This window comes from Panthera leo, chromosome A2 (genome assembly GCF_018350215.1).
Source record: "Panthera leo isolate Ple1 chromosome A2, P.leo_Ple1_pat1.1, whole genome shotgun sequence".
NCBI lineage: Eukaryota > Metazoa > Chordata > Mammalia > Carnivora > Felidae > Panthera > Panthera leo.
The window spans coordinates 68,929,256-68,942,161 of record NC_056680.1 but is presented as its reverse complement, the minus strand read 5'-3'; the positions used below and the strand labels follow the sequence as shown (position 1 = coordinate 68,942,161).

At 46.7% G+C, this 12,906-nt stretch overlaps 1 protein-coding gene across 2 annotated transcripts in view; it reads right to left on the bottom strand.

Annotated features, from left to right (window-relative positions):
• Positions 1-12,906, bottom strand: part of EGFR (epidermal growth factor receptor) — a 207,163-nt gene that overhangs the window by 24,253 nt on the left and 170,004 nt on the right. The window contains exons 16-19 of one of the 2 annotated variants that reach the window (XM_042914127.1): positions 11,110-11,148; positions 7,997-8,138; positions 7,024-7,146; positions 6,255-6,353 (exon numbers count right to left, since the gene is read on the bottom strand). In XM_042914127.1, the coding sequence (XP_042770061.1) occupies positions 6,255-6,353; positions 7,024-7,146; positions 7,997-8,138; positions 11,110-11,148 (403 nt within the window). The remainder of the gene's footprint in view (positions 1-6,254; positions 6,354-7,023; positions 7,147-7,996; positions 8,139-11,109; positions 11,149-12,906) is intronic. The other variant, XM_042914132.1, reaches the window with a different exon arrangement.

Sequence of the window (12,906 nt, the reverse complement as noted above, 5' to 3'; positions counted from 1 at the left end):
TTTTGTGTGTGTGAGAGAGAGAGAGAGAGAGGAACGCGTGCGCACATGCGAGCATGTCGGGGAGGGGCAGAGAGAGACAGGGGGAGAGACTGAATCCCAAGCAGCCTCCACACCGTCAGCGCAAAGCCCGATGTGGGGCTCGAACCCACGAACTGTGAGATCATAACCTGAGCTGAAACTGAGAGCCAGACACTTAACCGACTGAGCCACCCAGGCGCCCCTGCCCAGGATTCATTTCTCAAGAGAGGGGGGTCGATGCTGCCGCCGTGCCTCAGTCTCAAGATGGGAAACTGTGCTGTTCTGCAAAGTGCCCCCTCCCTCATTTAACTGGCTGTCACGGCAGAGGCCTTTTGGGACACAGAACTGTGACTACAGACTTTATTTTAACCCTTCTATTCTTGGGTGCAAGAAGCAGGTTTTATTTCCAACTGCGCACACAATGGGACCCTCTCTTCTGTCTCACAGCACCCATAAATTCTGTCCTCCCTTCGAACACCTTTAATTCAGATGTGACAGGGACCACATGGCCTGCAACAGAGAGCTCAGAAGTTCTTTCATATATTCCCACCACTCCTGAGGGCGGAATGTGGACTTGGCCCCCAGGAGAAGGGGGATGCTTGGGTGAGAACATCACAGGAGCCAGGGGTGACAGAAGAGACCGAGGACACAGGTCGCTGGGCTGGGGGTGGAGGGCAATACACATACTCCCAAACTCAAACCTGATCACATCATGTTTCTTGCCTTCAGCCTTTCTCCGGCCTCACAGTTCCTGGGCAGCCCCAGGCCTTGAACGTCAGCCCCTTCTCCGGAACCCCCCACCCCCCCTCCTTCCCCTTCTTCCTGCTCTGGGCTCTCTCAACCTCCCTCAGGCCCTCGCCCACAAGAGGGCCTCTGCCTGGAATGTCTTTCCACCTCCTCTTTCCTTCTCTGACTCCTCCTCCGAGGGGCCTTCCCGACTCCCCAGTCTCAAACTCTCTTGGCATCTCGCAGTTTTTCCTTGGGGGAGCAGGCTCTTCACTGCCTGGGAACTTGCTGGAGATACAAATTCCTGGGCCCCACCCAGGCCTACCCTACCGTGTGAGATGCCGGGAGGTGCGCCCAGCAATCTGTTTGAACAAACCCCCCAGGGGATTCTGAGTGCTCAGGAGCACTAATCATAATCTGCTCTTAAATACTTGTGTGATTCTGAAAATGTCCTCCCTCCCCATCAAGCTCTTTGAGGAAAGGACTACATTCTCAGCTCCCGTCATTTGCCTATTTAGCGCCATATTTTGTTGGCAAACGCTGTTCATTTGTCGCCTCAATATCCCCTGCATGTACCTGAGGCCTCAGCAAGTGGGGTTAATGCCTTGGTGTGAGGGTGGACATTTATTCCTCTTTTGTCCTTCCAGTGGTACCAAACACCTGTCTAGGCACATAAGTGCCTCAAAACGGTCAGGACTGAACTACACTGAAATCAAACAAAGGCAGAAATTCAAAGCAAATCAGAGACCGTGCCACTCCCATTAACAACAGCAACAAAAATTCCCTTAGCTTTTAACATTCGCTGCCAACGTCTGTGTGGATGCTTTCCTGCAGGCCTAGGCCCTCTCCTTGCAGGGAGAGCTGGGAGAGCTGGTATTTCTTCTGTATTATAAACATCGTATCACAACATTTAAGGGCAGGGTAGACATTTGACACTTATGCACATTCAAACATCGTTTAATCTTGGAGAAGGGCTGTTTATAAAACTTAGAACTGGAGGGTCCTGCAAGTCCCATTTCTTCTGAGGCCGTTACTTGCCTGAAAGGGAAACTGAGGCCCAGGGAGGCGAATGGAGATGCCTTGTGTCAGAGCTGGGCCCACAGAAGGGTCTCCTCACAAGGGAGGCACCCTCCATGAGCCCCCTCCTCACCCCACATGCTGCACCCTGTGGTCTCCTGTGATGCCTTGTTGAGCGCTCTGGTTAACAGGCTACCAGAAAGCTCGGAGACCTCGTGACACACACAGCACATATATAAATGTTTGCATTCTTTTTCCATTGCCTTCCCTAAACTTAAACTGGGAAGTCTATGGAAAAATTAAGAGGCCACGCGATTGCCAGAAAAGCACAAATCACGTCTCTCCCCCAAGTCTGGGAAACTGTACAACCATAACTCCAAAGAAGTCCTCTGGCCGTTCCTATTTTCTCAAGATCTGGTTGAGATTTGGAAACATGTTGTATTCATTTTCGAGGGGAGAAAAATCTGCAGAGCAGAGCAGTTTGAGCTGCCCATCTGTTGTGGGGCCGCGAGGAGCTGACCTGGACGGGGGGGATCGGGGAACGGAGCTCGGGCGTGGGTGTCGGGCCACACAGAGCCTGGAGCCCTGCCAGGTCCCCGATCCTATTCAAATCCGATAGTGCAACAGAACTAGGTCATCGCTTCCGCCCCGCCCCCAAAAACAATGGACACGCTGTTTGGTCGTGTGTCCTGCTTGGTGTGCACAGAAGTTGAAGCGAGCTTTGTTCTGAGCTGTTTATCTTGGAATCTCAAAGGTGCACTGTGACTTGCAGAAAGAATGTGTGGTAGTCCACAACAGTGTCTGGACTGGACACACCAGCCACGCGCACAGACCGGCAGGCAGAGCCCACGTTCAGTTCGGAGACCCCGAGGCTGAGTCACATGGCAGGGTGCCTCTGAGGCTTTGGGACCTTGAAAGTCTATTATTTTGTCCCGGTTGCCAAAATGATGTTTGATGCCTTCCTTTTCACTTTTCTCCTTCAGCTGTGAACTATTTTAGGTTAAGAATTGGGGCAAAGAGGGGCGCCTGGGTGGCTCAGTCGGTTGAGCAACCGACTTCGGCTCAGGTCATGATCTCGCAGTTCATGAGTTCGAGCCCCGCGTCGGGCTCTGTGCTGACAGCTCAGAGCCTGGAGCCTGCTTCAGATTCTGTTTTCCCCTCTCTCTCTGCCCCACCCCTGCTTGTGCTCTGTCTCTCTCTGTCTTTCAAAAATGAATAAACATTTAAAAAATTTAAAAAAAAAACAAAAAGAATTGGGGAAAAGAGGGCACCTGGGTGGCTCAGTTGGTTGAGCGTCCAACTTCAGCTCAGGATCTCACAGTCCATGAGTTTGAGCTCTGTGTTGGGCTCTGTGCTGACAGCTTGGAGCCTGGAGCCTGCTTCAGATTCTGTGTCCCCCTCTCTCTCTGCCCCACCCCTGCTTGCGCTCTGTCTCTGTCTTTCAAAAATGAATAAACATTAAAAAAAAAAAAAAAAAAAGAATTGGGGAAAAGAGGGCACCTGGGTGGCTCAGTCGGTTAAGCATCTGACTCTTGATTTCGGCTCAGGTCATGATCTCACAGTTCATGGGATTGAGCCCCGCATCAGGCCCTGTGCTGACAGCATGGAGCCTGCTTGGGATTCTCTCTCTCCCTCTCTCTCTCTCTGCCTCTCCCTTGCTGGCATGAACTCTCGCAGGCTCTCGCTCTCTCTCAAAATACATAAACATTAAAAAAAAAAAAAAGAATTGGGGAAAAGGATTCCACTACATTTTAAACTCCTTCAGGAAGGCATACACTGAACCTTAAGAATGAAAGGTAGGTGCCCCTACATTTCTGAAACTGTACCAGTTAACTAAGCCACCACCAGCAGCTTAAACCAGAGGCTGCCGCGTGTATGTTCTGGATCTCAGTGCCTGATCTCAGTAGGGGAAGAAGGGTAGCCAGTATTGGGTGTGTGGGACCATTTACAAGTGAGTATGAGCACTTCAAAGGACACGTTCAGCTCCATCGGGCTGTCCTGTCACAGAACTGACTTGCCCTTAGCTCACTGTTGAAACTGGCCTTATAATCACTTCCCTTACCGGCTCCTCCTTTCCTTCAGGGGCTCTCCATCACCCAGGAATCACCCTGCCCTGATGGGATTGCTTGCGAATTCTGGGCAGACTGGGCTTCAGGAAAAGCAAATGACAAGTTCTCAAGTGTGTCACCCATGAACTGTGACAGCTGTGATGTCTGATATCAGAAAAGATAAGAGTCCAGTAGAAACAAGAATCAAAGGCAGGAACAAAATAATGGGGGGCAGGGGGGTAGAGAAAAGGAGTTGACACTGTGGTATGGTATACAAGAAAGTTAAGAGAGTAGATGCCAAGAGTTCTTAGGCAGGGAGCAACTTTTCTTTTTTTGCTTTTCTTATTGTATCTATATGAGGCGAAGACGCTAGCGAACCTTACTGCGGTATCACGTCACAGTATGTGTAAGTCGGGCCACCATGCTTTACGCCAATTATATCTCACTAACCCTGGAGAAAAAAACGCAAAAAACAAAACAAAACAAACAAAACTTCCCCAAAAACGGAGGGAGAAGAGAGCAGGAGAGAAGCAGAGCAAGAGGTACACAGAGGCTCGTGTTTTGTAAACTTTTCAGGGTTTACTTTATTGTCCACCCCTCCTCTACCCCACCACAGCAGATTTCCTCCGGTTTCAGGGGACCTGGAGGTCCTTTTCAGTGAAAACGACTTCTCCCCCAAAGCACACCTATTGTCTTCAAAATCCCCCTTACTCTGGGTTGTAAACATTGCTGAAATTCACATTTCAACCTTGTTTTGTGAGAGTTATTGGAATGCCCTGAATGAGTAAAACACGAATTAAGGAAGCAGACTCCGCAAAAAAGATTTTCTTTTCAACGCAATACGTGAGGGAGCTGGAGGTTCTAAGTCAAGAGCCTTCGCAAACATATTTCTTGCGGTTGTGCCAATGAGAGCTGACGGTATATGTTAATTGGACTTCACGTTAATTTGTAAGCCATTGAAAATGAGAGGTAATTTTGCTCGATACGTATATCTTCAATGCGTGCGATTTGCTACTGCACTTTATTTATTAATACATCATCTCTCATTTAGGGTGTGCCAGAGTAAAGGAGGGAAGTCAGCTGGGGGTAATTGAAGTGTATACAGTGTTATGCCACTGGGAAGCTCATTGTGTCTAAACACATTTTTTAAAAGGCCCATGTTTGGGGTGCCTGGGTGGCTCAGTCGGTTGGGCGGCCGACTTCGGCTCAGGTCATGATCTCGCGGTCTGTGAGTTCGAGCCCCACGTCGGGCTCTGTGCTGACAGCTCAGAGCCCGGAGCCTGTTTCAGATTCTGTGTCTCCCTCTCTCTGACCCTCCCCCATTCATGCTTTGTCTCTCTCTGTCTCAAAAATAAATAAACGTTAAAAAAAAAAAATTTAAAAAAAAAAGGCCCATGTTTGCTTTGTTTGGTATATATCCTGTGGGTTAGATGTAAGATGGGGGAGTATTACATTTGCCTCCTGTCCCTCCCCACCGTAGGATAACTAAATTCTCTAGATTTTTGAGGCAGTCGGTTTTCTTTTGCTTTGACTTGGTTCCCCTAACCTCCTGCTAAGCCTCTCCAGCTTCTCTTTCTCTGGCTCTGCCCTGGGACAGGAGCAAAAGTTTGCATCAACCCACAGCAAACAGAGGCCAATGGTGTTCACGGACACCCCAATAGGATTGTCCGTTGGATCCTCCTGGGCATCCCTTGAAGTGGGCTCGGCCACATTCCATGGTGGCCCCTCTTTCAGCCAACTGCTGTTTAAAGGGATGCAGTGCCCTCACCGACTGGTGAGGATCCAGAGAAGATGACGAAAGTTCAGTGGTACCGAAAGTAAAGACGTGCAAATAATCTTGTGGCACATTTCAAAGTCTTGCCCCGTAAACTAACGGAGAACACTGGAAATAACATTTAAGCTATTTGGGGGAAAGTACCAAAGAGGGGCAACACTTTACAGAGCTTCTAGAGAGCATCCATACTATAATCCCAGGCACCTTTAAAAAAGCCACTTCAAAGATAACTTGGTAGAGCAAAATGGACACGTGCTTCAGGGGCAGAAATAACGATAGGCTGGAATCCTGTGCCAATCGCGTGAACGTGAGCAAGCTTCTTTATGCCTGCAAAGCATACTGAGTGTTAATCCCTGTACCACAGACTCATGGGGAGAGTTCCTCATGTGCAAAGCGACTAGTCCTGAGCCTGGCCCTTGGTGGACAGCCAGCGATTGTGAGTTTCTATCCTTTTGGGAGACATAGCAGAATGGAGGACCCAAGTCTTCTCTATCGGAGAAGCCCTGAGAGGGAATTATACCAACTACAGCCTGAAGGGAAAAAAAGACATGAAAGTAAACATTTAGAATGTGGTGATGGAGAAAGTCTAAAACAGGGCAGTGTGTGGCTTCTAAAATGTGGCTTCTGATGTCCACGCCTGTGGATAACTAGGAAACAAAGGAGAAACTCACATCAAGGATTTCCTTGTTGGCTTTTGGAGATGTGGCTTCTCGTAACTCCTTGATGGCCACGGGAATTTTAACCTTCTCACCTTCTGGGATCCAGAGTCCCTGTGACGAGGAGGGAGAGAAGACATTAACTGGCGACTGTCACACTATGCAATATGCTGACTCACAAGATGCACGGACTTTACCAGTAATACCATCCGAAAGGGTGAGGGACCTTGAGCACAGCTCTGTGCTCCAAGGTCACCAGTGCTAGGAGCCATGACATCTCAGCAGCTCTTTGGCTATATAGTGTTCCATGAATCAGAGTAGTTAGATTACAAAAAACCCAAAGCTTGTGTGAATTATAAAACCAGTGTGGATCATTTTGTCCAGAATTCTGAGATACTGGCTCTGGGTCTAATGGAAATCAGACTTGATATAACAGGATCCAGGAAAAACAAATTAAGAGCTGTTTTGACCTGGGCATTATTTGGATGCTGTCATGCAGTGAGAGGCAGTCCCCCTTCAGACTCCATCCCTGCCACTCACCCCTTTACAAAGTCAATGCTGTCCTCCACGATAACTTTGTTGTCTGTGTACAGGTCTCACAGGACCACTTATATGTCACCAGTATAAAAGATTCCCTCTTGACAACTTGGGGAAAACATCAGAATTTCCCAAACGCTGAGCTACACATAGAGTAGACAAGCTTGATAGACAGTAGACAGCCCAGGACTTTGAATATGCCCACCAACCTGCATCCCCAGAAGTCTCGGTGCCCTGGTGGCCTCACCTTGTACACTGTGCCAAATGCTCCAGAGCCCAGCACCTTGATCTTTTTGAATTCTGTTTCCTTTAAGATCCTCAAGAGAGCTTGGTTGGGAGCTTCTCCGCTGGGCGTAAGAGGCTCAACAAGCTGTGAGAGACAAGGAAGGAGGGTCGCGGCCTCAATGCTCAGGCCCACATGGGAGGAGGTGTGAGCCAGGCTCAGACACAGCCATGTGTGGATGGGCGTGAGCACCAAGAACCCGCCATGCTCACTTGGAAGGAGGAACGCACACCTTCTCTTTAGGACTTCAGAAAAGGTATGCTGGGACAGGGACTCCCTGATACAGCTGTCCTCGCACAGAAGAGCTCCATTTCAACAAATGCAATTTCGATTTCTGTTTCCAGCCAATAAGCCGGACTGAGAGAATTCTGGTGAGGGAAGTTTTGATATTGGTCATTTTGGTAGCCTGTCGGGCCTCCTAACACACACAAGTGCCATTGTGCTATGAGCTGCTACGGGTCCCTCCTGCCAGGGACTCTGGCTTCTGACACACTGCCGGACACAAAGAGGCCTGCCCAAGACCCACCAGTAGAGTGAGTCACAAACAGCTCAAAATGGAACGGCACTATTATAGACAATGGGATTTGCCAAAGTAACATCTCAACATGTGCCTTCACAGGAATCACCAGACAACCTGTTTGCAAGCCCTTCTCCTGTGCATGTACCTGAGTGCTGTATGTTAAACAGGACTCCTATGGCTTTTGTATCTGTGTCGTGAGATTGGCATTTCACTCCAGAGAGGTACCAAAATGTCATTAATTGTTTATACCTGGACATTCAGAGATTCTTTCTGGTTTTTCCATTGTAAGCAATAAGGCATAATAATACAATTACATATTTAAAATAGTTGGCAACACTTGGCAGGAGAGCCTTCGTTCCTGTCTGGGGTTCTGGGGAGAGGGGCACTGGTGGGCGTGCGGCCTGGGCACCTACTCACCTCTCTTTCCTGCAGCAGTCTGCGAAGTGTGCGCTTGCGGACGATGTGGCGTCGGCGCAGAAAGAGGCCCACCCCAAGGGCCACCACCACCACCAAGAGGAGGCCCCCAACAATCCCAGTGGCGATGGATGGGATCTTGGGCCTGGAACAAGAGGGAGACGTGGAAAAGTGAGGTTTGGTGACAGACTCTATTACATTGGCATTGTATGTACTTCCTGCATGTTTTGGTACATTGACATCATTTAACATCATCTCAGAAAATAGATACCATGTGGCTTCTACAGAGAGGAAAGAAAGCAAAGAGTTTCTAGGGTAGTGTTTCTACCTTCTTGAGCATAAGAGGCTTTGCCCCCAGGTTTTGTTTTTTTTTTTTTTTTTTTTGCATTTTTTAAATTGACCTATCATCTGGACATCTCCATATGACTCCTTTTCTTTTCTTTTTTCTTTTCTTTTCTTTTCTTTTCTTTTCTTTTCTTTCCCTTATTTTCCTTTCCTTTTCTTTTTTCCTTCCTTCCTTCCTTCCTTCCTTCCTTCCTTCCTTCCTTCCTTCCTATCATCTATCTATCTATCTATCTATCTACCTATCTATCTATTGAGAGAGCACATGCACACACACACGGGGCAGGGGCAGAAGGAGAGGGAAAGAGAGAATCCCAAGCAGGCTCCACACCTAGATGGGCTTGATCCATGAGGTCATGCATGACCTGAACCAAAATCAAGAGTTGGACACTTAACCAACTAAGCCACCCGGTGCCCTGACAATTATATTTTAATCTTTTAAGAAACCACATAATTCAAAAAGTAACTCAGACTTCAGTAATGCTTTTTATATGAATTTTCATGTATCCCCAGAGTATCTCCATACATACGAAGCCTAGAACATCACATCACATGTATTAAGACATGCATTGTCTACTGGTTTGCCTAGGTGAAGGGACTCTTTCCATAATGTTGAGATTCTTCAAAGTGTTCTTGGCTTTCAAGATGGGATGACAGCCATGTGGAATGCTTTACGAATAAGCTTGGGGGGAGGTTATCATGTGATAGGATTTCAACATAAGAAAGATCATTGTCATAAATGAGTGATGTCACCATGCAACATCAAACCACTCTGCCACATTCTTCTTCCCACAAAGGTGGTGTTTGATTCAGGGACAGCAAAAACTCAAAACTCAGGTTCTAGAGCTCACTGAGGAAACAACCATCTGAATTCATGGGTTCTGAATTTAGAATCTTCAAATTCCATAAATATAATCTGTATTTATAGATTCTAGAAATACTATAATACAATCTTCTAGTCCTATAAATATAATCTGTATCAATTTAATATAAAATAACTTAATTTTACATATTAAAATTCTATAAAAATCATCTTAAAATTATTGTTCTCAAGTATCTATTCTATTTGAATTTCTGGCAAACTTCGTATTTTTAGGAAGAAATGTTAAAGAACATCAAAGATTAATTAGTATCATTAGCACATAAGTATCCCAAGATCCTTACAAATTGCTTGTAAGTGAGTCAAAGGTACTTCATGACAATGATATTTACAACACTTTCTTCTCAGTGAGTGAAAAAGTCATCTCCTGCCTTATCCCATCTCCCCAGTGAATGCACTTTGGATTAGTGAGTTTTTATTATATTGAAAAGAACACCAGAAAGATATAAAGAATAATTGGTTACAGACTATCTGTTCCATGGGGAGCTGTAGTAAGGGTGAGTGAATAAAAAAGGAAGAAAAACATAAAAAGAGTAAATATCACAAAGAATGGCCATTGGCTAGTTTCCAGGTGGGGCTTTGACGGAAAACCTCATTACAAAGGTACCGAGTGTAGCATGAAGATAGGACAAATTTTGCTGACATCCCGGTAGGCTCAGCGAAGAGGAAGCGAGAGACCGCCTAACTTGTCTTTAAGGTTTCACTTGAGAGTAGGGTTAATTCTGGGGCAGAAGAGTCAGCTGACAGGGAGGGCAGGTTATTGAAGGGATTTTGTAGACATGACGAGAAATGGAAGAGATGGAGATTTGGTTAGCGTTGGGGACGTCAGGAATGACAAAGAGGAGGCTTGTACATCATTCTGATTCCTCGCTAGACAGTGTTGGTCGATAACACCACTCTGTCCTGAGGAGTCTGAACAGCCATTCCCGATTCTGCCTTTCCTAGTGCAGCATTTCAAGCAATGATAGCAAATGAATCAGAACTGAAATGCTAGTGGAAGTCATTGTTTAGAAAAGGGAAGAAAGTCCCCCCAAGCTGGAGCTGTCATCACACAGGAAGGTTTGTGATACGGTCAAATGGATCATCAAGCAGGAAAAGAAGAGAAGCTAGAAGGAGGCTCTAGCAGAACTGGTGTGACCAAGAAGTCATAAATAGACTCCACATAAAGAGGAGCACTGTGTACCAAGTACGAGCTGGGCGTGGAACAGGCCCCAGGGCTCACATCCTGCATCCCTTCCGCCGAAGCACACGACAAAGTAGGCACGGGAGAGGTGGGTGCAACCAGCAGGATGGTCTCTGCCAGGGATGCTATGCCAGCCCAGAGAAGAAATAAGAACTGTGAAGGTAGGGGCACCCAGGTGGCTCAGTCGGTGAAGCGTCCGACTCTTGATTTCGGCTCAGGTCACGGTCTCACAGTTCATGGGACTGAGCCCTACCTCGGGCTCTGCGCTGACAGTGCGAAGCCTGCTTGGGGTTTCCTCTCTCTCTCTCCCTCTCTCTCTCTCTGCCCCTCCCCTGCAAGTGCTGTCAACATAAAAAAAATAAACTTAAAAAAAAATCTGTAAAAGGGGTGTCTGGGTGGCTCAGTCGGTTGAGCAGACCTCTGACTTGGGCTTAGGTCACGATCTCGCGTTTGTGGGTTCAAGCCCCATGTTGGGCTCAGAACCTGGAACCTGCTTTGGATTCTGTGTCTCGCCCTCTCTCTGCCCCTCCCCTGCTCGTGCTCTGTCTCTCTCTGTGTCTCAAAAAATAAGGTAAAACATTTTTAAAAATCTGTAAAAAAAAGAACCTGTGAAGGCAGAGGGGAATCAGAAATGCAGGAAAACATAATCTGTGCAGATAGAGTGTTTGGTCATTTCTGAGAAGGTCCACTAGACTCAAGTAGAACACTTACCCATCTGTTGCACAGCCTTCAAGACCTGGCCCAGAACAGCTGTGGGTATTGAGGGAGAAATACACATTTTGATCATAAGTCAACGTGCTTTAAATTACTCTCAAATCATTAAAATCACCATGAATCTCAATTTGGGGGGCAGCAGTTAATTATTTATTTATTTTGCATTTATTCATTCGTTCATTCACTCGGCACGTATTTTTGAATGCTGCACTCTCTGACACAGATTGTTCTAGCATTTAGCAAAGTGGACATTTTCTGGCCTCTGTTACTGAAATGCGTTCATGCGTACTTTATGATATAGGTATAGCTGTCTCATATCTGGCTCTAGGATGTCAGTACAGGCAGGGGAGGAGAGGCGGCCAAGACTAGAGCCATACTAATTAAGGGGTAGGAGGAGAGGAACCGATGTGTGAGAATGAGTCTCAGGGGCAGGGCAACGGCAGTGATGACTTCAGACCCTGGAATCCAGGGGCAGTACGGGAGCTGGTTTCCTCTCCTCCCACAGGACTGAAACGTCTTACATACAGCAGAGACGGCATTGGTCTTAAATGACTCTTGAGAAGCTGGGTGATCGTTCTAGTGAGGGAGGCCACCGTCCCTTATTTTGATTACAGAATGATATAAAAAGGCAGAATACATTGGCTTTGAAGTATGGCAACATTTGCCAAGACAAACATCAGTAAGAAAACAGAATATTCCAATTAAATGCAAAAGACAACTCATGCTGTTGCACATGGATGGACCTAGAGAGAATTATGCTAACTGAAACAAGTCAGACGGAAGAAGACAAATCCCGTAAGATTTTATCTATATAATGGAGACTAAAAAAATAAAACAAACGAACAAACAAACAACAGCAACAGACTCATAAATACAGAGAACAAACTGGTGGTTGCCACAGAGAAACAGGGGGGGATGACTAAAATGGGTGAAGGGGTTAAGGGGTACGAGCTTCTAGTTATAAAATAAATAAGACATGGGGATGAGAAGTGCAGAACAGAAGATATAGTCCATAATGTAATAATTTTGTCTGGGGACAGATGGTGACTATACATATTGTGGGGAGTACTGCGTAATGTATAGAATTGTCAAATTGTTATGCTGTACACCTGAAACGAATAGAACATTGTGTGTAAGCTCTATATCAATTTAAAAAAGGAGATGTGGGACACTACCATTTCATGGCCTGGTTAAGGATGAAGGACTACATTTCAAGTATGTGACCAGGCCAGAGGCGCCTGTCAAGCACCCCATTTTCTACCTCAGTCAAGGGCTGGGATTTGTACACTCCTCCCGGAGGGTACGGTCTGTTCCCTCCCCCATTTTCAAGCTGTCCTGCTCCTTTCTCCCCAGTGCCTTTGGGCCTTCCTTCCTACACCCCCCCCCCCCCCCACACACACACAGGCTTTTTCAGGAAGTGGATGCATGGGAGGCCTCCCTATTTCACACTCTATTATCTCCTAGGGAAACCAAAACTCAAAGACAAAAGGCATCACTAATGAGTGACCACTGATAAACTCCCCGCTCACTAGCTTTTTCTCCCCAACAATGCCCCGCAGTCTCCAAGAGGGAATACTACACAAAGTGAGTGCAAATTGAAATTGTCCATTTTGGGACCACACGCGGGTTTTTTTTTGTTGTTTTTTCCGTTTTTTGTTTTTTTTGGTTTTTTTTGGCAGCCTCTGAAGGTGCTGCGGGGGAAACAGCAGGGGTTACTAGGGAGAAGCTACTGATGCAGAAGTAGCTCAGGGGGAAAGAAAAGCCAGTTTACATCTGAAGAGGTGACTTGACAAG